The sequence below is a fragment of the Sus scrofa genome, chromosome 5 (assembly GCF_000003025.6).
Source record: "Sus scrofa isolate TJ Tabasco breed Duroc chromosome 5, Sscrofa11.1, whole genome shotgun sequence".
Classification (NCBI taxonomy): domain Eukaryota; kingdom Metazoa; phylum Chordata; class Mammalia; order Artiodactyla; family Suidae; genus Sus; species Sus scrofa.
This window is the reverse complement of record NC_010447.5, coordinates 34,767,238-34,794,133: the sequence shown is the minus strand read 5'-3', so window position 1 is coordinate 34,794,133 and position 26,896 is coordinate 34,767,238. Positions and strand designations below refer to the sequence as shown.

General features: G+C 40.2%; 1 protein-coding gene across 3 annotated transcripts in view; it reads left to right on the top strand.

Annotated features, from left to right (window-relative positions):
- Positions 1-26,896, top strand: part of PTPRB (protein tyrosine phosphatase, receptor type B) — a 138,379-nt gene that overhangs the window by 705 nt on the left and 110,778 nt on the right. For 2 of the 3 annotated variants that reach the window (XM_021091989.1, XM_021091987.1), the window contains exons 2-3: positions 1,176-1,571; positions 18,514-18,764. In XM_021091989.1, coding sequence (XP_020947648.1) covers positions 1,176-1,571; positions 18,514-18,764 — 647 coding nt within the window. The remainder of the gene's footprint in view (positions 1-1,175; positions 1,572-18,513; positions 18,765-26,896) is intronic. The other variant, XM_021091988.1, reaches the window with a different exon arrangement.

The following is a 26,896-nucleotide window of genomic DNA, read 5'->3' as shown; positions in this document are numbered from 1 at the left end:
AACAAGGCGGAAATGGAGTCAGGTCTCCATGGCCAAAGACGATGAGGAGGTGGAATAAAAGGAGCCAGCCATGCCCACAACTGTTGCGATTTCTCTCCCGAAGAAAATAATGGCCTCCCCCTGTGTCCTCCTAATGCTTTTGGGCAGCTCCTGAAATGGCATCTTTACAGCAGAGAGTAAAGCACCCTGGGGGGCAGAGGGGGTTATTATTATGTAACAGTGTGGCATCTTTATGCTGCTTCCCTGTCAGGCTATAGGTTTATTCTCCTGTATGTTATAAAAAGAAAAGATAAGAAATATAATTAAAGGGGATTGAAGAACTGTGGTTTGTTTTACTTGGAAGTTGTTATTTGGACATCTGAGTATTTTCATGGGAGAGCTGAGAAATTTAAGTAAAAGCACCTTGAAAATGGTTTCTGGTTTCTGAGCCTAAATATCTCACTTTTTAATGCTGATGTTTTAACAACTGGGTATTTGGTCTTCTTACATCAAGAAAAGGTGATTTTTTTCAAATCTTTTAGTGTTTGAGAGAAAACCATGGATAGTATCACAAAATAGAGAAGTGTTTCTCTCCAGCACTGTAAACATTTATTTGTGATAATCAGTGCTTTCATTGGTTGCTATTAGCCAGGAGGGGAAGAATGGGAAATTCTGTTTTATTTGGGGATAAATATATCCAACTTTAAAAATAGTGTTCAAACTAGTCCACTTGCATACAAATATACTGCAATGCTAACTTAAGGACTGGAAAAGGGGGTGCTTTCATAGGGTGGGGGATGGAGGTGAGATGGAAAGAGTGAAATAGTTGAAACAAGAACTGGCTTTTTTACAACTTTAGCACATTTAATTATTTGGGCTAAAATATTCTCTGGATGGTTTTGTTTCTTGTCCAAGCTTCCTTTCATTATTTCCATGGGGAGGTGTATGTTCTTCCCTAAACTAAGTGAAAGTAAAAGAAAAGGGAGCTAAGTATGATATTTTGACATTTTGACATTGTCAGCTTTGGGATTTTAAAGCACATATCTTGAATCTAGGCATATTCAAGAAATAATAGCTATTGCAAAAGATAAGCAAACCTCCTATTTTGATTTGGCTGATTTGTGGAGGGGTTGTTTTGTTTTCTGGTGGGTCTTATGATTTGTTACATGGTGTGTAATGAGCTTCTCATCTTCCAGAAGGCTTTCAGGTTGTCCATGTCCAGAAACAACAGTGCCTTTTCAGAAATAAGAGAGTGGTCGTGGGCTTGTGCAATGGGACCAGCCTGAACCAGCAGTGGATGTGGACTAAGAATGGCAAGCTCCTTCACGTTAAATCTGCGCTCTGCCTGGGCGTCTCTGATTCCTCTGGGGGTCCTTCCCAGTCTGCCATCTTTGCCCCCTGTTCCCAGGCACCTCGATGGACTTGCCACGAGAAGGAAGGGTTCCTTGAGGTGGAAAATGCCTCTCTCTTTCTCAAGAAACAAGGCTTCAAGGTAGTGGTCAAGAAGGGCAGGAAGTACCTCCATAGCTGGATGAAAATAGATGTCAACGAGGAGGGAAAACCAGTCATTGAAAGCCTCTGCTCTGAAAAAGGTGAGCTCTTCCTTTAAGAATCGATTCTGAAAGTTCTTCTGCTAAATGTCTTGTTTTTTCACATTTAAGGGAAATCTACAGGCCCCAACAATTTTCCTATGGAAGATTCATAAGATAATGGAAATGGATTGTGTGGGGCCCACCGACTCGGAAAACGTCATTATTTTCGTTTAAAATCAGCCCGTTTCTTTTTCTAGCTCTCATTCTTCCTTCCTTTTTACCCCCTTGCTTCTTTTATTTGAAGAAATACTTCTTCAGCTTCTCTTTTGCACCAGATATGAAGCACTTTGGTTAAGATGTGGGAATGTAGATCTATGTGTATATATATATATATCATACCTAGATAATAATTAAAACCAGTGATCAGGAAATTAATAATTTTGCTGACGTAGACACTTCTCTGCTTATGAGGAACTATTAGAACATCAAAATGGTGCTTGGTAAGACTGGGACTGGGATTTGGCTTTGCAAATCTCTTGTACTAATATTTATCTTATCTTAATGATATCTTTTGTAGCTAACGTAGTTTTAAAATGGTAAGTAAGAACCGGCGTGCAGTCACAAAGTTTTCTAATTTGTTGATCATCTATGGATATAAAAACTTGTATACACCTGTATAAATTTCTGGTGCAACACACTGTTGAGTCCTGCACTAGCAATTTTTATTTGTGGGTACAGCTTAGTTTTCTGTTTTACTTTATCATCTTATAGCTTATTTACTCTTCTACTAGAGGCTTGCTTTAGGAGGTCATGAAAGATAAAACTAACGGAATCGTTCCATGTTAGGTACAAATAGACCTTACAAATAACTGGATAAATTATCTGGAAATGAGGCCCTTCATTAAGATTAATATTTGTCAAGGTAAAGTGAATTGTCTCAGATAATTAAGGGGCAGAGACCAAGTTTCTTGATTCCTCATCCAATATCTGTTCCATTTTACGGTATTTCCCAAATATGACTCTTGCCCAGTTGGCTACATCCAGAACCACCTGGTCAGGGGGAGGAGTAGAGGGAATCATGGCCTTTATTTCTTCCTCTGTTTTCACCTCCAAGATTTGATTCTAAGAAATCTGTATTTGGGCATGACACTTGATGTTTTTTAAAAAGCTCCCCAAAGAATTCTTATTTATATCCTCTTTTGCGGACTGGCTTTAAATCTTTTTCTTCATTGTTGATTTTTGTGGCTAATACGAATTTTTTCACCACACAGATCTTTGGACAGTTTTTTGTCATTCATTCATTTCCTAAACATCTAATTAGGTGCCAACTGAATGCATGGGCTCTTCTGCAATAGAAGAAGAGTCCCTGTTCTTCTAAAACTTTTGATATGAGAATAAGATTAAAAAAATATAAAAGTTAATTAGAAAGTTCAGCTTTATCAGAGAGTATACAGCACCAGTTCATACAATTCCTTTCTTCTGTTTCATCTAGCTAGGCCTGTCCTAAACAACATGGAAACATCGTAAATATTTCTGTTGTAGGGTGTATGGTTATACACAAGAAGTGAGATTCCTTCCCAACTCCCCATCAAACCTTATTTAGAAGAGAATACTTTCATTGGAACTTTTAAAAAGTACATATGGATTCAGTAGATATGGGTTATTCAAGTTAGAAGATAATTCATGGAAAAACTATTTCCTTCAACTGTCATGCAAAACATGTCTAATGATGGACTTCACCTCTAAAGTAGATAGTACTTTACTCAAAAGTAAAGTAATAGATGCCATATCCAAAACATGCCTGATAATGTGTGTAGGAAAAAAATGGACTTCTAGAAAAAGCAGAGTTAAAATTTGTACAATTCTGGTACCAAAAAAAATCTTATATTTGAATGTACAATGCATACTCTTACTTTAATGCAGTGAGAAGCTAACAGACACATTTTTCTTCTCCATCATACAGAATGATATTAGTTGGCCCATAAGATGAAAGCTCACTGATTTTCTAGAGGATCCATCGTGAAAAATTAAATTGCATGCTGCAATGAATGATTCGAAATGCTCTTTTTTGAAGAGTTGATAACCAAATACTATAAAGCAGCACAAATATGCATGCTGTTCGTCAATAGAATGTGAATATTTCTTACTAAATTTTTCAATAAAAGCATACCTGCGAAGGTCAAAATCTGGACTATATGCTTCATAGATGTTTCATAGAGGAAAGATTCATGAAGCCATTCACTATCTAAATAATATTTCTCTGCTACCTACTATGTGCCAGAGCTTGTACTAGTGACCGAAGTACCCTACACAAACCCAAGATTCTCAATCCAAGCTTCACTTCAGAATCCCAATGGAACCTTTGGAATAATGTTAATATCCAGGCTTCATCCTCTAGGCCAACTAACTCTGGCATTATATTTTTAAAATGCTTCCAAGGTGATTCTAATGTGCAGCCAAAGCTGAGAATCACTAACTCTGTCTTGTTCCATAGGATAATGGGGAAGCCAGATAAGTAAATGGTTAATTACCATAGAGTATAAGTAGGAAAAAATACCCCATCCTTGAATATATATTCTCAGCAGTGTGCCACATTAAGCAACTGTTTTTGGTTTTTTTTTTTATCTAAAGGGTAATTTTTTAAATTGTGTATTTTTAAAACTATCCTTTGAGTGCCCACTGAGTTTTGTCATAATTTAGCTGTGCTTCTTTCTCACTAAGATACCTTTTTTCTTCCTCTTCCTCTCCTTGCCTTAAGAGACCCTCTATAGCAGGGTGAATTGAATAGGCTTCCAAAGTGAGTTAAAATTCAATTCAAAAATTAACATGAAGGTTTTTGAGAGAAGAGCCTATACCAGGGTCAGATTTCCTCAAATAATCAGTGCTTCTGCAGTGATATTTATTAGGAGAAGTCTGTAGAATTGACCTGTCTTTCACAGTTCTCATATAGTTTGTACTTCTTTAAAACCCCTTAAAACCACCATTAAGAGAGTTCCTGTTGTGGCGCAGCGGAAGCGAATCCGACTTGTATTCATGAGGTTGTGGGTTCAATCCCTGCCCTCACTCAGTGGGTTGGGGATCTGGCATCACGGTGAGCTGTGGTGTAGCTCGCAGACTCAGCTCAGATCCCACAGTGCTGTGGCTGTGGTGTAGACCGGCAGCTGTAGCTCTGATTGGACCCCTAGCCTGGGAACTTCCATATGCCGTGGGTGCAGCCCTAAAAAGCAAAAAAAAAAATAAAACACCCAAAGAACAAAAACAACAACAAAAAAACCCCACCATTAAATGGTACAAAAATGGGACCTAATTAGTGGGAATCTAATTAAAAAGACTATATAGATTGTGTAGAATCAGGATCACCAGTACATAGTAGATTACTGAATTAAAGATGACTTGAGATTTTTACCATTCCCTCTGAATTTCATTTACCCTTAAAGAGTATACCATATTTCTTCATGTTGGACATACACAAAAAGTGGACCTGGTAAATATTCTCTTTTTCAAAAAATCAAATTTTTAAGATCAATTTTTAAAAATTAGAGGCTTATAGCTATTATTTTGAGTAGTCAGAGTAATAAAAAGTATTCTCTCCAAAATGCCAATATATCTGGCTAAAAATTGCAAAATTCCATTCTCTCCATGTATCCTTTTGTCAATCAGGTGCCAGATATCCAGATATCTGGAAACCATCTTACCTTTAGCAATGTGTCCATAAAACAAATGACAGATTCTGAATTTTCCTCTATATAATTTTGTATTATATTGTATAGCTACATCCTTGGAGTGACTGTTTTAAGAGTGTAATTTTAGAAGTCTTTTGATGTAATTTCAGTCTTGTTCTATGAATTCACACAAGGCAATCACCAATAATGCAATAAGAGTAAGGAAAAACTGAATTCAACCGTATTGCAATTTTATATAATCGCATATTTGACTTTTTTTTGGTTTGTTTTTGGTCTTTTTTAGGGCCACACCCATGGCATATGGAAGTTCCCAGGCTTTGGGTCCAAGTAGAGCTCTAGCTGCCGGCCTACACCACAGCCACAGCAACGCAGGATCTGAGCCGAGTCTGTGACCTACACCACAGCTCATGGCCACGCCAGATCCTTAACCCACTGAGCAAGGCCAAGGATTGAACCTGCGTCCCTATGGATGCTAGTCAGATTCATTTCCCCTGAGCCACAATGGGAACACAGAACTTTTTTAAAGGATTATTATTTTAGTAGTAAAAATGCATTCAGAGGTCCAAATCACTAATTTACAAATTCTTGAAACATAGCCCTTCTAAGTAAAGGGCTTTCTGCATAGTAAAAGTCTTATACGTTAAAGGGAAAATTATATCAGCCTACACTTTGGCAGGTTCTTTTATGTTTCTGGAGATGGAGAAGAAAAAGAGTTAGAAAAACTAAATTACTATACTATAAACTTGTTAAGAGCTGGGATCATAAGTTAGAAATCTTTATCTCCATGGTCAACAAATGCTGTTTAAATTAGTAAATGTTTCCACTTTAGAAGATGTTGAATATCAGAATTATAGGGAAGAATAAAGGAAATCTAAGGACTACTTTATACCACTCTTGAAATCATGACTATGCCTTTCTTTTCTACCCAAATCAAGTGTAATTTTTAAAACCCACGAAGCCATTGAAAGTTACAGTTGCATCTATTCCAATAGGAAATAGTCTTGGCCCCAGAAGCAGACAACAAAGATTACAGTGGCCCAATTATTGAAGTTTTGTGGACTTACATGATCCAGAAAACAACACATTCATTGCCCTCCTTTTCTATATAGGGAACAGAACTCTACTCAAAGGATAATACTAATTTGCAAGCATAGCTAAGCAAGAATCCTTCAGAGACAGAAGTAAAAACATTCTAAGCTTGAAGAGGGGTGACACAACATCAGCACAAATCTGGCAGGTGGATCATGTTCATGTAGTTCTAGGACTTCCAAATGAAGAGTGCAAAATGCCACCTCTGGTTTGGATACCCAGTTCAAGGAATGCCAGGTCTCCCTACAAGTATAAACAGCTGGATGATTGTCTAACATTGTTACTTTCGCTAGGATTTTTTATCTTGTGTGAAGAGTAAGATTGTATATGTCAGCTAGCCCATCAACATTTTTTCAGCATCTACTACAGATTCATTCATTCAGCCCTCATATTTTTCTGAGGACAGGCAAATTTTTGTAGACATATTTTTAAGTGTCCCTGATATGTTTGTGTGAGTGAAATCAGAAATTTGACTGCTGAAGTAAATCATATTCTGGGCTGACTTGATACACAGGCTGGTTAAAGGAATTGTTTAATTGTAGACATTTGGGTGAGGGAGTAAAATGCATAAGCATTGGAATAGGTAAACAGTTTCGCATGCTCTGGGGAAAAGGAGTTTTATTAGCTTATTTCCTTTAGTGATGGGTAGGAGATACTTGTAAATACAGAGAGCTTAATGGGAAATAAACAAAGCAAAACAGCAAGTGTCTTTTGTAAACACAGACTCTACTTTGACGAAATTGGCTGTCACAGCCACTTTAGAATTTCTCTTTTCATCATTATAACAACATGGGCCTTGCAATTAAGCATTTATTGATATGATCATCAAAAATCATATGGTCATTGATTATTAATATATGCTTTAATATGATCATTAAAAGCTATCTGACACAGGGTGTTCCCTGGTGGTCTAATGGTTAGGACTTGTTGCTTTCATAACTGCAGCACAGGGTTCAATCCCACATGGGAAACTGAGATCCCATGTGGTGGCCAAAAAAAAAAAAAAGACAATAAAACAACAGCAAAAAACAACCATATCTGACACAGCATCCAGGGTTCCCCAGCACTTTTCAGCTTGTGACACATCAGTGAACTTAAAAGGACACACCCAGGGCCACATGTGACTTTCATAGGTCCTGTGCTCTTATGTCTGTGGTTTCCTTTCTTCTTTGAGAAAAATAATAATAAAACAAGTTAATAGATTTTCATGGGTCTTAACATTTTCATCCTTTCATGGTGTGTGGAAAAAAATGGAGAAATATTTTCTTTGAGGGAGTTCCTATCATGGCGCAGCAGTTAACGAATCCGGCTAGGAACCATGAGGTTGCGGGTTTGATCCCTGCCCTTGCTCAGTGGGTTAACGATCCGGCGTTGCCGTGAGCTGTGCTGTAGGTTGCAGATGCGGCTCGGATCCCGTGTTGCTGTGTCTGTGGTGTAGGCCGGCGGCTACAGCTCCGATTCGACCCCTAGCCTGGGAACCTCCATATGCCGCAGGAGCAGCCCAAGAAATAGCAAAAAGACAAAAAAAAAAAAAAAAGAAAAAGAAATAAGGTCTTGATGTGATGCAGTCATTGCAAATCTTATAGATGAGTTATAAGTGCTAAACGTTATTTTCTATAAATTAAATGCCAAAATTAATTAACCATAAGGATGGTCTACCTTATTTTGAATTGTGTTCTAAGAGGAACTGTGTTTAATGTGGAAACAATGAAGTAGCAATGGTACAATAAAGCTTCTTAAAAATAGCTTCAACATATTGTTCCATTGTGTAAGAACTTTTCCTTGATTTGTCAAAACATATCTTGCTCTTTCATGAACTGTAAAGTGTATATACCTTTTTAAAGAGTATCAGAAGAATTATAGAACCTCAAACAGGCAAAGATCTACTATTTTTATTATCATCTCATAGCACCCATTTCAACAGAGTTCAGGCGATGGAAAGATAAACTTAGTTTAATTGCCTTATACATTTCTATGATGGATTTTCTTTCCTCCCATCTACATTATAATGCTTCAGTACTCACATAAGAAATGATTAGAATTCAGCTTTGGCTTGTATTGTATATATGTATAAAATTATATACCTAGATGTATATTAGAATTACCTGAGAAGCTTCTTAGACATGCAAGTGCTGGATCCCACACCAGATCTACTTAATCACAATTTCTAGGGGGAGGGCTAAGCCTTAAATATTCTAACAAGCTCCAAAGGCGACTGTGATGCCTAACCAACTTTGCAAACCCCTGCTTTAAAATTCACAAAATTGGAGTTCCCATGTGGCGCAGCGGAAACAAATCCGACTAGGAACCATGAGATTTCGGGTTTGATCCCTGCGGGTTTGATCCCTGGCCTCACTCAGTGGGTTATGGATCTGGTGTTGCCTTGAGCTGTGGTGTAGGTCACAGACACTGGTCAGATCTGATGTGGCTGTAGCTGTGGCTCTGGCATAGGCTAGCGGCTATAGCTCCGTTAGACCCCTAGCCTGGGAACCTCCATATGCCGAGGGTGCAGCCCTGAAAAGACAAAAGACAAAAAAATAAAATAAAATAAAATTCACAAAATTTAGGAACAGAATGTTAAGACTCAATCTTCTTTCCTGTTTCTTAAATAGCACAAGTGAAAAACACAGACACAAAATGAAGGGGTACCAGACATGGATATTGTGTAGGTTCTTTCTTTAGAAAAAAAGGTGGTGGCCTAAAATGGAAAATGGGCTTGTTTGCTTTGGAGTGTTTTAAAAATACATTTAGAAGGTTAATTAAAGACAATTACAGAAGACTAAAATTTTCCTCATAAGATTCCAAAGCTACATGCAATGGTGATAAGCTATGTTATTTCCCAGAGAAATTTCAAGTGTGTTTTGATCATCTACCTAATTGGGGGAGAGTCCTGTTTCATCCATGAAATGAATTTTGTGAGCTGACTTTAAAAAGTAGTTTTTAGGATGAGAGCTTACCAAGTGCTCCTTAGGGAAGAAGAGTAAGCATAGGTTGACCTGCTAAGACACCTAATTACATGCTAGGTATTTGGAAGCTTTTCTGTCCTCACCTCATCATTAAATCTTTTTTTTTTTAAGGGTCTGAGAGTTAGAACTGTCATAGGTGGTAATCAACTCTGGAGATTGGCTTTGGCCAAAGCTCAAAATGACCAAACTACTAATCTCCATATACAGAAAAGTTTACATCCCAACAGTAGAAAAATACCTATGTAAAGGAACATCTAGCACCTAACTCAATTAAGACTGCTTCTTGGAGCTTGTGGTAAAGGCACATTACCAATAATAGAGTTGGGTTTTCATGTAGAAAACCCCCCAGGGATAAATAAATCTCCTGGTCTATGTCCAGCGTCGCCAGGCGCAATGGCAGTGATAATGGCATAGGATTCTAAAAGGTAAAAACAAACAGAAGCTAGGGAGAGTGTCTATTTATCAAAGCCTAGATCTAGTGGATACACAGGTAGGGTTCCCAGACGACACCCAGTTACATTAGAATTTCAGATAAATGACAAGTTTCTGTATAAGCATATTCCTAATCTATAATCTTTGTAATGTTATATATTGGGGATATATTAAATACACTGAATTATTGGTTATTTATCTGGAATTCTAATTTAACAGGGCATCACATATTTTTATTTGCTAAGTCTGGTAACCCTCTATTCAGGGTACTCTGCACAACCCTTCAAATCTCAAGGAAAAGATGTTTAATAGCCACAATTATTTTATGGACATTTAAGAGAACAGCTGATATTTACATATTGCTAAATTTTAAAACTCCCTTTTCCATTTTGATCCTCTTTCCATGCTTACCCCTGATAGCAGTTTCCACAACTCTCCCTCCACCCTGTAAAATTGATAGATGGATTAAAGGTGAACAGGACAACTGAGTACAATACAGTCACACTGAAAGTATCTTTTATATATATATATAATGATTTTTACTTTTTTCCATTATAGCTGGTTTACAGTGTTCTGTCAGTTTTCTACTGTATAGCCTGATGACCCAGCTATACATATATGTATGCATTCTTCTTTCTCACGTTATCATGCTCCATCATAAGTGACTAGACATAGTTCCCAGTGCTACACAGCAGCATCTCATTGCTAATCCATTCCAAAGGCAATAGTTTGCATCTGTTAATCCCCAAGCACCTCATCCATCCCACTCCCTCCCCCTCGGCAACCACAAGTCTATTCTCCAAGTCCATGATTTTCTTTTCTGTAGAAAGGTTCATTTGTGCCTTATGTTAGATTCCAGATATCATATGGTATTTGTCTTTCTCTTTCTGACTTATTTCACTCACTATGAGACTCTCTAGTGCCATCTATGTTGCTGCAAATAGCATTATTTTGTTCTTTTTTATGGCTGAGTAGTATTCCATTGTGTATGTATACTACCACATCTTCCTAATCCAATCATCTGTTGATGGACATTGTGTTGTTTCCATGTCTTGGCTATTGTGAATACTGCCTCAATGAACATATGGGTGCATGTGTCTTTTTCAAGGAAAGTTTTATCTGGATATATGCCCAGGAGTGGGATTGCTGGGTCATATGGTAGTTCTATGTGTAGATTTCTAAGGTATCTCCATACTGTTTTCCATAGTGCTTGTACCAGCTTACATTCCCACCAACAGTGCAGGAGGGCTCCCTTTTCTCCATATTCCCTCCAGCATTTGTTATTTGTGGACCTGTTAATGACGGCCATTCTGACTGGTGTGAGGTGGTACCTCATGGTAATTTTGATTTGCATTTCTCTAATAATCAGGGATGTTGAGCATATTTTCAATGTGCCTGTTGGCCATCTGTAAATCTTCCTTGGAGAAATGTCTATTCAGGTCTTTTGCCCACTTTTCCATTGGGTTGTTGGTTTTTTTGCTGTTGAGTTGTATAAGTTGTTTCTATATTTTAGAGATTAAGCCCTTGTCAGTTGCATCATTTGAAACTATTTTCTCCCATTCTGTAAATTGTATTTTTGTTTTCTTTTTGGTTTCCTTTGCTATGCAAAATCTTGTCAGTTTGATTAGGTCTCATTGGTTTATTTTTGCTTTTAGTTCTGTTGCTTTGGGAGACTGATCTGAGAAAACATTTGTAAGGTTGATGTCAAAGAATGTTTTGCCTATGTTCTCTTCTAAGAGTTTGATGATGTCTTGTCTTATATTTAAGTCTTTAAGCCATTTTGAGTTTATTTTCATGCATGGTGTGAGGGTGTATTCTAGTTTCATTAATTTGCATGCAGCTGTCCAGGTTTCCCAGCAGTACTTGCTGAAAAGACTGTCTTTTTCCCATTTTATGTTCTTGCCTCCTTTGTCAAAGATTAATTGACCATAGGTGTTTGGGTTTATTCCTGGGTTCTCTATTCTGCTCCATTGGTCTGTATGTTGGTTTTGGTACCAGTACCACGCTGTCTTGATGACTGTGGCTCTGTAATATTGCCCAAAGTCTGGGAGAGTTATGCCTCCTGCTTGGTTTTTTCCCCCCTCAGGATTGCTTTGGCAATTCTGGGTCTTTTGTGGTTCCATATAAATTTTTTGATTGTTTGTTCCAGTTCTGTGAAAAATGTCATGGGTAATTTGATAGGGATTGCATTGAATCTGTAGACTGCTTTGGATAGTATGGCCATTTTTACAATATTAATTTTTCCAACCCAGGAGCATGGGATATCTTTCCATTTCTTTACATCTTCTTTAATTTCCTTGATGAATGCATTATAGTTCTCAGCATATAAGTCTTTTACCTCCTTGGTCAGGTGTATTCCCAGGTATTTGATTTTTTGGGGTGCAATTTTAAAAGGTATTGTGGAGTTCCCGTCGTGGCACAGTGGTTAACGAATCTGACTAGGAACCATGAGGTTGCAGGTTCGGTCCCTGCCTTTGCTCAGTGGGTTAACGATCCAGCGTTGCTGTGAGCTGTGGTGTAGGTTGCAGACGCGGCTCAGACCCCACGTTGCTGTGGCTCTGGCGTAGGCTGGCGGCTACAGCTCCGATTCGACCCCTAGCCTGGGAACCTCCATATGCCGCAGAAGCAGCCCAAGAAATGGCAAAAAGCAAAAAAATAAAATAAAATAAAATAAATAAAATAAAATATAAAAAATAAAATAAAAGGTATTGTATTTTTGCATTCTTTTTATAATATTTCATTGTTAGTATACAGAAATGCAACCGATTTCTGAATGTTAATCTTATATCTTGCTACTTTGCTGAATTTGTTGATCAGTTCAGGTAGTTTTTGGGTTGAGTCCTTAGGGTTTTCTATGTATAGTATCATGTCATCTGCATACAGTGACAGTTTTACCTCTTCTCTTCCTATTTGGATACCTTTTATTTCTTTTGTTTGTCTGACTGCTGTGGCTAGGACTTCCAAAACTATGTTGAATAACGGTAGTGAGAGTGGGCATCCCTGTCATGTTCCAGATTTTAGTGGGAAGGCTTTCAGCTTTTCCCCATTAAGTATTATATTTGCTGTGGGTTTGTCATAAATGGCTTTTATTGTATTAAGGTATATTCCCTCTATGCCCACTTTGGTAAGAGTTTTGATCATGAGTGGATGTTGGACTTTGTCAAATGCTTTTTCTGCATCTATTGAGAAGATCATGTGGTTTTTGACTTTTCTTTTTTTAATGTGGTGTATGACATTGTTTGATTTGTGTATGTTGAACCATCCTTGTGCACTTGGGATGAATCCCACCTGGTTGTGGTTGTACGATCTTTTTGATATGTTCTTGGATTCAGTTGGCTAAAATTTTGTTGAGAATTTTTGCATCTATATTTATCAAAGGTATAGGCCTATAGTTTTCTTTTTTGGTGGTATCTTTGTCTTGTTTTGGAATTAGGGTGATGGTGGCATCATAGAATGTCTTTTGGGAGTTTTCCTTCTTCTTCAACGTTTTCAAAAAGTTTAAGGAGAGTGGATGTAAGTTCCTCTTTGTATGTTTGGTAGAATTTGCCTGTGAAGACATCTGGTCCTGGACTTTTATTTGTAGGGAGTGTTTTTATGACATATGCAATTTAATTTCTACTGATCAGTCTGTTCAGTTAATCTATTTCTTCTTGATTCAGTTTTGTCAGGCTATAAGTCTCTAGAAAGTTGTCCATTCTAAGTTGTCAAATTTGTTAGCATACAATTATTCATAGTATTTTCTCATGGTTTTTTGTATTTCTGTAGTATTCATTGTGATTTCTCCTTTTTCATTTTTTATTTTGTTTATTTGGGTTTTTTCTCTTCTCTTCTTGGTGACTCTAGCCAGAGGTTTGTCAGTTTTGTTTACCTTTTCAAAGAACCAGCTCTTGATTTTATTGATTTTTTTCTATTGTTTTTTGGATCTCTATTTTATTGATTTCCTCTTTGATCTCTATGATTTCCCTCCTTCTGCTGACTTTAGGTTTTGTTTTGTTTGTTTTGTTTGTTCTTCTTTTTCTAGTTCATTTAGGTGGTGGGTTAAGTTGTCAATTTGTGATTTTTCTTCTTTTTTGAGGAAGGCCTGTATTGCTATGAATTTCCCTCTGAGCACTGCTTTTTGTTGGCATCCCATAGATTTTGAGTGGTTGGGTCTTCATTATCATTTGTCTTGAGGTATTTTTTAATTACCTTCTTGATTTCCTCATTGACCCACTGGTTTTTTAGTAGCATGTAGTTTAGTCGCCATGTAGTCACTTTATTCTCATTTCTTTTCCTGTGGTTGATTTCTAGTTGCATGCCATTGTGGTCAGAGAAGATACTTGAAATAATTTCTATACTCTTAAATTTGTTGAGGTTAGCTTTGTGCCCCAGTATATGATCAATTCTTGAGAATGTTCCATGTGCACTTGAGAAGAATGTATATTCTGATTTTTTTGGACGTAATGTCCTGAATATGTCTATTAGGTCTAACTTTTCTATTGCGCCATTTAGGATCTCTGTTGCCTTATTGAACATCTGTCTAGAGGATCTGTCCATTGTTGTGAGTGGGGTGTTAAAGTCTCCTACTATGATCGTAATCCCATCAGTTTCTCCTTTTATGTCTGTTAGTATTTTTTGGAGGTATCTGGGTGCTCCTATATTAGGGGCATATGTATTGACAATGGTAATATCCTCTTCTTAAATGGATCTTTTAACCATTAAATAGTGTATTTCCTTGTCTTTTTTTATGGCCTTCATTTTAAAGTCTATTTTGTCTGATATGAGTATTGAAACTCCTGCTTTCCTGTCTTGTCCATTGGCATTGAAATATCTTTTCCCATCCCCTCACTTTCAATCTGTATGTGTCCTTTGCCCTAAGGTGAGTTTCTTATAGACAGCAGATTGAAGGTTTTTGCTTTTTTATCCAATCTGCCACTCTGTGTCTTTTGATTGGAGCATTCAGTCCTTTGACATTTAAGGAGATTATTGATAGATTTGTATTTATTGCCATTTTAAACCTTGTTTTCCAGTTGATTCTATGTTTCTCTTATTTTCTCTTTTTGATTGGATGGTTTCCATTTATTTTATACTTGAGTACTTTTCAGTTTTTGTGAATGTAATGTTTGGTTTTGATCTGTGGTTGTCCTGTTTTTTAAGTATGTTAACCCCTTCCTATATCTGCTTGCTTTAGCCTGATAGTCATATAGGCTCAAACACATCATTAAAATAAAAAAAGAATCCATATTTTCTTACTTTCCTTCCCCACATTGTATGATTTTGATGTCTTTTTTTTTTTTTTTTAACATCTTCATGTTTAGATCTGTGTGCTGGCTTATTTAAGTGATTGCTTTCCAATTGCGATTTTCTCCATCCTAATTCTTCTTACTTTTTTTTTTTTTAATCTAGAGAAGCCCTTTCAGTATTTCTTTTAGAATGGGTTTAGTATTGCTGTACTCTTTTAGCTTTTGTTTGTTGGAGAGATTCTTTATTTCCCCTTCTAATTTAAATGATATTCTTGCTGGATAGAGTATTCTAGGTTGCAAATTTTTTCCTTTCAGCCCTTTAAATATATCTTGCCACTCCCCTCTGGCCTGTAGTATTTCTGTAGAGAAATCAGCTGATAGCCTTATGGGGGTTCCCTTATAATTAATGCCTTGCTTTTCTCTTGCTGCCTTAAGAATCCTCTCTTTATCTTTAACTTTTGCCATTTTTATTATAATATGTCTTTGTGTGGGCCTCTTTGGGTTCAACTTGTTTGGGGCCTTCTGTGCTTCCTGTATCTTGGTATCAATATCCTTTAGATTTGGAAAGTTTTCAGCCATAATTTCTTCAAATGTATTTTCAATCCCCTTTTCTTTTTCATCTCCTTCTGGGATTCCTATTATGTGTAGATTGGCCTGCTTTATATTATCCTACAGGTCTCTTATATTGCTGTCATGTTTTCCCATTTGGTTTTCTGTCTGCTGTCTTGATTTGGTGATTTCCATTATTCTATCTTCCATACCACTAATTCATTCCTCTGCATTATTCATTCTGCTCTTTATTGCCTTTAGCGGAGTTCGCATCTCTGCAAATGAATTTTCTAGTTTTTCGTGGCTCCTCCTTATATTTTCTAATTCCTTTCTAAAGGAATCTGCATTACTGTTCATATCCTCTCTTAATTCCTTGATTTTTAACCTTAATTCCTCCAGTATTTTCATTATCTCCCTTTTGAACTCAATGTCTACCAGAATGCAGAGGTTTGTTTCATTGTTGACTGCTTTAGGTGAATTCTTCTGTTGCTTTAACTGGGAGCTTCTTCATCTTGCTTGTGTTTTTCTTTTTCTGTGAGTTTGGGGAAGCCAAACTGTAGTCTTGTAAGGCAATGGTGCTTGTAAGGCTATTTCTATGCAAGAGTACCCCTTTGTATTTTTTTGGGGGGGTACTATTTATTTTTGGTGTTGGAGTTTGAATATCTACTGTCTTTTTCTTTGGTGTGAGCAGGCTGTTATCCCCAGGATGCTCAGTGTGTTTTCAGGGAGAAGGAGGCAATGGGTAGGGCCAGCAGTCAGTGCCTGGTTGTTGGACTCTCAACAGCAGCAAGGACCTGCAAGGTGGCACAGGCTACTCCTAGTTGCAGGGCCCTGGGAAGTGGTAATGAGCTCTAGGCAGATCTACAAGGTGACCAGAACATTTGGCAGTAGCAACAGCAGGGTGAATGAGTTCTCAGGGGAATGAGAGCAACAACAGCTTGTGTTTGCTTGCAATGCCCTCCTCTGAGGTGATTGGAACCACAGGTGGTGCCTGTCAGGGACCCCTAGTGGTAGCGGGCCACAACCACCTCTGGAGTCAGTGATAACTGTGGTGGTTTGCCCCCACCACCTGTAGACCTTGCATGAAGCAACCCATCTCACTTAGCCCACATATGAGTGCTCTTAGTTGCAGGAGCCTGGGAAGTGACAGAAATCAGGCCTGTGGGTACTACCCAGAGTGTTTGGCAGTGGCAGCAGCAGGGCGGGTTGTTCCCAAGGGTTCAAGAGCACCAACAGTTGGTGTTCGATCACAATGTCCTCCTCTGTGGTGCCCTTGAGGTGATTGGGGCTGCAAGTGGTGTCTGTTCATGGACCTCTAGTGGTGGCAAGCCACTCCCACCTCTGGAGCCAGAGATAACTGCAATGGTTTGCCCCCACCTCCTGTAGGCCATGCAAGAAGCACCTCATCCTGCTTAGCCCCCACAGGAGGTGCTGCACAAGCTGCTCCTAGTTGCAGGTTCCTGGGAAGGGACAGTGATCAAGTGTCTGGGCATTGCCCAGAGCATTTGGCAGTGGCAGCAGCAGGGCGGGTGTGCTCCCAGAGGAGTGACAGCAACAACCAGTGGTGTTCCGTCGCCATGTCCTCCTCTGTGGTGCCCTCTGACGTGGTTGGGGCTACAAGCGATTTTTGTTCAGGTATCGCCAGTGGCGATGGGCCACACCCACCTCTGGAGTCAGAGATAACTGCAGTGGTTTGCCCCTGACACCTGCAGACGACAGAAGAAGCACCCTGTCCCACTTAGCCCATGCAGGAGGTGCTGCACCAGCTGCTCCTAGTTGCAGGGTCTTGGGAAGGGATAGTGACCAAGTGTCTGGGCACCATCCAGAGTGCTTGGCAGTGGCAGCTGCAGGGTGGGTGTGTTCCCAGGGGAGTGAAAGCAGCAGCATATGGTGCTTGATTGCAGTGCCCTCTTTTTTTCTTTTTTGCCAACCCCTGAGGTGACTGGGGTTGCAGTTGGATCCCATTCACAGGCCCCCAGTGCTGGCAAGCCACGCCTCCCTCTGGCCTCCTAGATGACTGGCACCGTCTGTCCCTGCCACCTGTAGCTCTTGCAAGAGGCACCATGTCACACTTAGCCCCCTGATGCCCTTAGCCCACGCAAGAGGTGCCTGGCCACCTGTAGCCTACACAAGAAGCACCCAGTCTTCCCTAATTGAGCAAGAGGCTTCTCGCTGCTGGTAGCCTGCGCCAGAGCTGCCCCGCCCTCTGAGAGCCTGCAGGCATGCGCATGCCCCCCAGGGCAGGGCGTTTCCTATGGCGGTCAGCTCCGCCCGCCTCCTTTTGCCCTCCCCCAAAATGGCGCCATTCCTCTCCTACTTACGGACCTTCTCCCAGGTTCCCTCTGCCTTGGCATCCCCCTCCTCAGCCCATGGCATACTGCTCCCCACCCATGGCACACTGCTCCTTAGCCCCTTAGGCTGTCTGCACACTGCCAACCCCAGTCCTCTCCCTGGAACTGACCTCCAGAGCCTGAGTCTCAGCGCCCAGCCCCCGCCTGAGTGTTTCAGGCTGTGGTGTCTGGGCTGGTGGTTCCAATGCTCTGTGTGGCTCTCAGTGTGCTTTGCTGTTCTCAGTCCAGCTGCTGCACTTTTCTCGGCAACTTTAAGGTCCCTCCATCTCTGCTGATCTTTCCATCTGGTAGGTGGCTTCCCAGGACGTGGGTTCCGTTTCTCCTTCACAGCCCCCTCTCAGGAATGCTAGTCCCTTCCTGATTCCTTTTCTCTCTCTTTTATTTTCTTTTGTTCTACCCAATTCTGTCAAGAGTTTCTTGCCCTTTTTGAAGGTTTAAGTTCTTCTGCATTCAGTTGATGTTCTGTGTGAGTCGTTTTACATGTAAATGTGGTTTTTGGATGTGTTTGTGGAAGAAGGTGAGCGCGACCTCTTACTCCTCCGCCATCTTGCTCCCTCAAAGTATCTTAAAGTATCTTTCATTTATCATATAACTGAAGCTTATCTGCATGCCCATCATGAAAGAGGTCTTCTTCGAAGTCAAACTGCTTTTATATGAAGAAACCATAAAACGTGAGGGTAATTTAAGCAACTGTCCTTTCTTTACCTCAGCTGGCCTGGGAGCCGAAGTTTCAGTAAGGAGCACTAGAGACACAACTCCTCCCCAAATCCCCACTACTTTTAATGCACTTCCGTATAGCCCAGGACACCTTATTAGGAATACCACAGAGGCCTTCACCAGAAGTGCTACAGAAAACTACAGCCAAAACAGCAGCCAGAGGCAGCACCCCAGTCTGCAGACGGCTGGAATTACATCTTGGGTTCCCTGGACGACTCAGCCTTTCTCCAGCACCACTGAAGAGGTAAGGGGTGTGGGGGGGATGGAGGGAGTATGGAGTGTGGTATGGGCCTCAGAAAGTGCTCTCTGCTTGAAAAGACTTGCTTTGCCAGAAATGCTGCTATTCAGGTGGGCCCTTAGGCACTCGGTGTCCTGGCTGATTATTGTACATGAATGCGTTTTCTGTAATGAGAAAAATCTTTGAGAGAGAATTAAAATTTCTGCACCTTGGAGTTCCCGTTGTGGCTCAGTGCTAACAAGCCCGACTCGTATCCATGAGGATACAGGTTCAATCCCTGGGCTAGCTCAGTAGGTTAAGGATCTGGTGTGGCCGTGAGCTATGGTGTAGGTTGCAGACTCGGCTTAGATCCTTTGTTGCTGTGTCTGTGGTGTAGGCCAGCAACTGTAGCTCCAATTCGACCCCTAGCTTGGGAATTTCCATGTGCTGTGGGAGAGGCCCTAAAAAAAAAAAAAAAAAAAAGAATAAAATTTCTCCACCTTTATAAGGTAAAGATAATTGGCCACATTTCTGAACTGAAGTCAGGGTTCATAGTCTTAGAATAACCACAAAGTGGGAAATAGAAATTGAAATCAGCACCTTGCAGGTTGCCCCACATATATGTCACAGTCGTTTATGCTTATAAGAGAGGGGAAGAGTCACAAAGCCATGGAAGATTCCAGAATCACTATAATTGATTTGTGAGCATGGACAAGAGTAAGCTGAGTCATAGCAATTCCCCTTCAGCATCCATAAGAAGACGTTAAAACGGTGGAGAAGCAGCCATGACAGGACCAGAGAGTCTGCTCACATGTGTTTCCTCTTCTGTTTTGCCTTCCACGTGGGGTTTAGATCATCCTTTTAGGCAGTAACAGTGTAATTAAAGCAAATTTTAAAAGCTAAGGTTTCATTTGGCAGTGTTAGGCTCTTTTCTAATAAGCAACCCTCATAATTCAAAGAAAGTAAAAGCCCAGCACTATGCATATCACTTAACAACTCTTTTACTGCCCTGGTTTCTTTTGCATTGCACAGAAATTAATATTGCATGTGGCTCCCAGCTAGCAAACACATACTCATTGCTGATCACAAAATAAACAGAACCAGTGCTATAAATCTTCTTTGAAGCCTAGTTCTTCCCTTTCCCCTGAAGAGGAGTCTGGAAGCCCTCATGAGTTTTCTGGACACTCTTTGCATCACTTCAAAATTTAACACTTGGAGTTCCAGTTGTGGCACAGCAGAAAGGAATCTGACTAGGAACCATGAGGTTATGGGTTCCATCCCTGGCCTCGCTCAGTGGGTTAAGGATCCGGCGTTGCCATGAGCTGTGGTGTAGATCGCAGATGTGGCTTGGATCCTGTGTGCTGTGGCCATGGTGTAGGCTGGCAGCTGTAGCCCCAATTCGACCCCTAGCCTGAGAACCTCTGTATGCTGCCAGTGCAGCACTAAAAATAAATAAATAAATACATAATAAAAGGCAAAAAAAAAAAATAATAATAACCCTCACCCTCAACCCATTAGCAAACTGTCCATGCTCTGAGTTAGATTTAACCGTTAGCTTCTCCTCTCCCATCACCCCAACCCAGTCTGGTCTTGAAATAGAGAAGGGAGTATGTCCAAATTCTCTCACTCCCCACCCAGCTCTTCACCCACCTCTCCCAGCCTGATGTCATCTGCTGGGCTTGGAAAGTGGGAAGGGAAGACGGGAAATAGGAGCAGGAGTGCTCTTACTTAAGGATGCCATCACACCCTGCACTGTGCTCTCCCTCAGTCTCCAACTTGTGAGTCCTCTTAACCATCCATGTCAGCGAGAGATTCGCCACTTGCTTTTGAGGTTGAATGCTTCTTAGTGGAGCACCTCCTCATTTTGGATGATTGTGCCTCAGCTAAAACTTCATCCCAGCATCAGTTTACAAAAGTATTCGTATAGCTGAGCTCAAATATTTGTATCTGTTTTTTCTGTACTGATGTGTGTATGTGTGTGTGAGTGTATATATATATATATATATATATATATACACTGATTATATCAGTATACAGGTACTCATATCAGTATATATGTACTTTTATCAGTATATATACAGTTATCTATACAGAGAGAGACAGCAGTAAAAACAAAAAACAACCCTGTCAAATAAGAAATGTACTGCATAGAAACTACAATAGAAACGTATCTGCCTGAACCCCTAAGCATTATATTTTAACAAAAGAAAATATTTTGCCCAAGTCTGACCATTGTGGAACAAACACATGCCAAGCATGCCTGGGCTCTACTGAGATAAGTCAAGGACACCAGCCCTAGAGCTCTGTGGCAGGCACACCAGTCCTTGGGCCAGCCCAGCACTGTGTTGCAGAACTCTTGTGGTCCAGCCCCAGAGCTGGGTGTGCAGCCTTGGGTTGTGGCAAATTCCCTGTAGGGTTTTTTGTTTGTTTTTTTGATTTTTAGTTTTTTTCTAAAGTGAAGTTCACTCTGAAGTTTATGTGAGTTCTCAGATGGAGCTCCAGAATGACTAGGCAACCAACATCTCATGTTCCATGTTTTTTCTTGAAGCTCGGTACACTCTTCACTATGTTCTGGGAAGCAGAGTGTGTAAAAGCGATGCTTTTTCCAAAAGCATTTTCTTAAACTGCAGTTTTCCATGATGCTCTTGCCTTAGGCAAGCAACTCTGCTAGATCATCATTTGATGGTGTTTATAATAATGTTATTAACAGCTGTAGTTAAAATACTTCAGAAAGTAAAAATGAGTCACTTGGGAGATAAAGTCCCTGTCCACTGAAAGTACTTTTGAAAGGTGCTTGACCTCAATGCATGGAAGGGTATATATAATAGAGGAATAAAATTGTTCCATTTAATCGCTTGGAATTTTGTGAAAAGAAAATCTTTGTGTGTCAGTTGTTTTCTTGACCAGCTAGCATCTGGTTTGAGAGAATTTTGGATTGACTTGGGATAGTTGGGCCATGAGTTGAATGTTCTGTTATCTGGTGGTGATAGGAAAAATCTGAATGTGAGCTTTTGGAGGGTATTTATTTGGCTTTCTAACTCCAGCACCGGAACATAATGTTCAATACTTCCTAAAAGTTGTATAGATGGGAAAGGAAAAGAAAGATGTAGAGTGGAATGGAGAAAAATGGAGTGGAGGAGGAGAGGGAAATGCAGGGGAATGGCATAGAGCAGAGTGGAGGGAAATGCAGTGGAGGGGAATGAAACAGTGGCGTGAAGTGGGATGGAGTGCTAGGGATTTGAGTTGATTGAAGTGGTACAGAAGTGGATGGAATTGTTGACCATTTGGGTAGCAAATGACACATCTACTACATATGTCCATCTCCTGGCAAGGTGTGATGATCATGTTGAGTTATCATGTTTTTTTATATTGCCTAACTATTTGAAGTTAGTGTATTTCTAATGTTTAATGTGCTTTTATTATCATATATATATGCGTGTATAGAAAGAGAGTGTGTATGCCATATATATAAACTGTGTGTGTATGTATATGTACATATACATATATACATACTTTAATTCAGGGGCTAATTACCCAGTTCCATTTTCTCCTTTCTGGTTTCCCCAGTTTCATCTCTTAATCACCTTTCAATTCCCTCCCTCCTCCCCCTCCTCCCCGCCTCCCCCGCAAAAAAAAAAAAAAAAAAAAAAGTGTAAGAGAAAGAAGGGAGGGAAGCCACAATGAGTGTCTGGTGACTTTGGAGAATGTTCATACATTATGCACTCAACAAATATTTCTTAAGGACCTAACTAGTGTCAGAACTGAGTATAAGAACGTAGGCTTTGAGGTCAAAGGCCTGACTCCATTTCTTACTAGCTGGAGACCAGACCTCAGTTTCCTCATCTGTAAAATGAACCTCCACCTCTTAGGGCTGTTGTGAGGACTGGGAGAGACAATGCCTGTGAAGTGCTTACCACAGTACCTGACCCTTAGTAATAGTTATTGCTATTTTTTACTAGGACACAAAGATGAAATGCCAGATTGTCACCTGATGGGATTGACCATTTGCTGAGGTGCAGAGGGAGGTGAAGATTTCAGGGGCTTGTGTGGAATATAAAAAAGAGATTCTTGACCGGAGAGGCAGTTTGAGGGAATGTCTGCCGGTGGAAGGAATATCTGACCTGAGCTTCACGGAGTATAGGAGTATAAAGAGTGGGGGAGGAAGGAAGAAGATGGCAGAGATTAAATGGAACAGGATGGAAAGTTAGATGTGATTTCAACTTTCACCTAAAATTAGCATTTTAGAGAAACTTGGGAATTTTATCATTTCAATCCAGTCATGCATTCCATATTCATTTATTGAGCACCTCCTAACTGCTAGACATGGTGGAGGGTGTGAAAATAATAAAGGTGGTGTTACAGAACCACAGAGAGAGCACAGTGTAATGAAATTCATTGAGAATAGGATCAGCAATCTGCTAAGAATGAATAAAAGACTAAGCCTAAGAGCCCTGTAATAATTCACAAGCATCTAGAAATTGAAGGCATGTTGATGAACATCTCAAACACATGTTTTCAAGGGCAGTCTTCATCCAGAAACAGTCATTCGTTCCTACTGGTTATTTTTATTAGTGACACTATTGAATTATCTCTCATTCCTTCTATTCCCATGTGTACATAGCCACGAAGTAGAATTTAGTACCCTTGATCTAAAACAGAAATCTGAAGAAAGATTAAGCACTGAAATACTCAGTTTTAATGCTTGGAAAGGCAACGTCATTACCCGTAATGCCCATTTCTGACGTGACTACGGTGTTCTACATCCACAAAGGATGAGTTGGAATTGTAACATGGGGGTGAGAATGGAGGTTGGGATGTCACAAAACACTTCCAATGAGAAAGTCGAATGTATTTGTGTCTTGCCTCCTATCAAGAGTCCCTTTGAGTTATGAGGAAGGAAACATGAAGAGATGCTATATGCTATCTGCAAAGAAGAGACTCTAGGGGATAAAAACAATAGCTAAGGTCCAGGTGCCAGCAACTCTGCTTAGCACTTTCATATCCTCTGGGAGGTGGGTCCTATGTCTCTTTTCCATCACTGTGTAACACACTAACCCCAAACTTAGTAGCGTAGAACAGTGACAGCTTACTGTTTCTCATGGTTTTGTTGGGTGGTTCCTCTGCTGATTTCACCTGGACTCTTTGGCACTTGTGTCCAGTGTGGAAGGTCCGCTGAGCTAGAAGATTCCCAGTAGCCTCTCTTGCATGGCAGCAGCTGATATGGGCTGCAGGCTTGGTTCTCTACATGGCCTCTCACCCTCCAGTAGATGTTATTCAAGTCCTACTTGTTTCCTCTCTAAGTAAAGATAATTAGGGTGCTCTGCCTCATAAAATAGTTGTGAGGATTAAAATCTGATTAAGAAAAGTGCTTAGTACATTGGCTATACAGGATAAATATACAAATAATGCTAGCAATTAATACTAACTTCTTGTTTTTTACTTCATCATCCCTACCCTGCCTGCATCACAGGGTTGGTATAAAAACCAGATGAGCTAACATTATTACATGAATGCTTTGGAATAAAGAATTGAACATGCGTTAAAATTTTTCCTGGTTCCCGGGGCATTCCCATCGTGGCGCAGTGGAAATGAATCCAACTAGGAACCATGAGGTTGCGGGTTCGATCCTTGGCTTCACTCAGTGGGTTAAGGATCTGGCATTGTCGTGAGCTGTGGTGTAGGTTGCAGATGCAGCTCGGATCTGGCATTGCTGTGGCTCTGGCATGGGCTGGCAGCTGCAGCTCCAATTAGACCCCTAGCCTGGGAACCTCCATACGCTGTGGGTGTGGCCCTAAAAAAATTTTTTTTTCTCATTCTGATTCTCCTAAATATCCATAAATCTAGTTTGGAGGCACCCCCTTCTTCCCCTCCCCACCTGCCCTGGCCCTGGCCTGGGAGAGGGACCACATTTCCTCAGTTCATGAATAGCCATTGTGGTGCTGGTCTGGGTTTAACAGCTCTGTGCTTCCTTCCATTTGGCCCTCAGAAAGATCACAGCTCCGTGTGAGTCTCCAAATAAGTGAGGAGGAAAATGCAGGAAAACCTCACCTTCCCCCACTCCTTCAAGTCTGGGGTCAACTCCATTATCATGTTACTTAAACACAAGGGAGTCCCCCCACTGCCACCACTGCTCTGGGCCCAGAACTAAAGATGGGACAGTAGTCCCCTTTACTGAGACAAACACCTAGAGGGACAAGTGCAAAGATAGAGTGAAACAAAACACCCCAGACCATCCCCTAATCATTCCTCGTGACCAAGGGAAGATTCTTAGATTGTCTGATGTAAATGGGATAAAAGATAAGCAGATTCTGAGAACCCTATGGTGCAGGAAGCCCATGCTAGGGGGACTGTATTGTTCAAGTGACATGTTCCTGAAGGCTTTAATTTATAATTAGCATCGGTCAAGTCTAATTCTGACAAAGGGCTATCGTTCTCTCAGTCTGCTAACATTGACTACCATGTACCAATAGCATAATATGGCTTACGATTCACTAGAACTCCTTTGGCTTTAATGATGCAAGGATTTTTCTTTAATTTTCCTTTAGTTATACGGGATTTGTCTGGCTCTCCCTTTGCTGCACACAAAGACTGTGTTCATATTGTCATAATATAAATTATGTGCACACAAAATGCAGCCCTAAAATAGAACATGTTCATTGAAACGGGCTTTGTAACATGCCAGGGTTTCTCTGGTACATGGGATTTCCTGGGCGGATGAGGTTGAGCTCAGGCAAGCCCTGGTGATGCAGAGGAGAAAGAGCATAGCAAAGGAGGAAAATGAGATCAAAGGGGAAGCCAGGATATGCTGATTGAGATAGGAAGTCTGTGGCTCTCAGACTTCACCAGAATCACCTGGAAAGCTTTTTAAAGACACAGATTCTAAAATTCTCCCTCAGAACTTGCTGATGTAGTAGCACCTCTGCACCAGAGTGTAAAAATCTCCACATTGTTTCTAATGTGTGATCCATTGGCAAATAATTGAATATTCAGCATGTTAGAAAAAAATCATTGGCTGTAAGAAAAGTTTTGCTGGAAATGTATCTATCACCTGAGTCTAATCATCAGGAAACATCAGGCAAATGCAAATAAAGGAAAATTCATACCATAGAAAAATACCAACCTGTTGGAGTTCCTTTGTGGTGCAGCAAATTACAGATCCTGCCTAGTCACTGCAGTGGCTTGGGTCTCTGCTGTGGCATGAGTGAAAGAAAGAACAAACTGACCAACTGACCTATATCATCCAAAAAGGTCAGTGTCAAAGATTTTTATAGGCTGAGTTGTTCCAGATTAAGAAAGATTAAGAGACTTGACAACTAAATGCAGTACAAGATCCTAAGTGGGATCATTAATAGCGAAAACAACAACAGCAACAAATGCTAAAAGGATATTCTTGAGAAAAATTGACAAAGTTGAAATATGGACTGTGGATTAAAGCATTATATCCATTTTGCATTTCCTAAATTTAATATCTTTTCTTAGATGAAAGTAATTTGAATTTACTTGAATTTACACACAATTCAAGACATATTGCAGCCTGCTCTGAAATGGTTCAGGTAAATATGTCATTCATATATGGAGAGGAAGAAAGAAGATAAAGCAAATGCAGCAGAATGTTTAAAAAAAAAAAAAGACTAATGGGTCTTGGTAAAGATGCATGGTAATGTATAATTCTTACAGCTTATCTGCAAGTCTGAAATTATTTCACGACAAAAAAAAAAATTTTAAATGGAGTTCCTGTCGTGGCTCAGTGGAAAGGAATCCAACTAGGAACCATGAGGTCGTGGGTTCGATCCCTGCCTTGCTCAGTGGGTTAAGGATCCTGTGTTGCCGCAAGCTGTGGTGTAGATAGACACAGCTCAGATCCCACATTGCTGTGGCCCTGATTTGACCCCCTAGCCTGGGAACCCCTTATGCTGCGGGTGCGGCCCTAAAAAAAAAAAAAAAAGATTAAAAAAAAATAAAAAGAGTAGTTTGCTTAAGGGCTTTTAGGGGGTAAAACCCAAAGGATGCTCCTGAATTAGGAGCATCTTCTTCAAGGACCAGGAATAGAGAGGGTGAGGACAAGCGGGGGGAGACCAAACGCCCGAAAGAAATGATGATGAATTTGCAGGAAAGTGCTGTAAACTCAAGGGTCAGAAGTGGTAGAGGAGCCAGCTGAT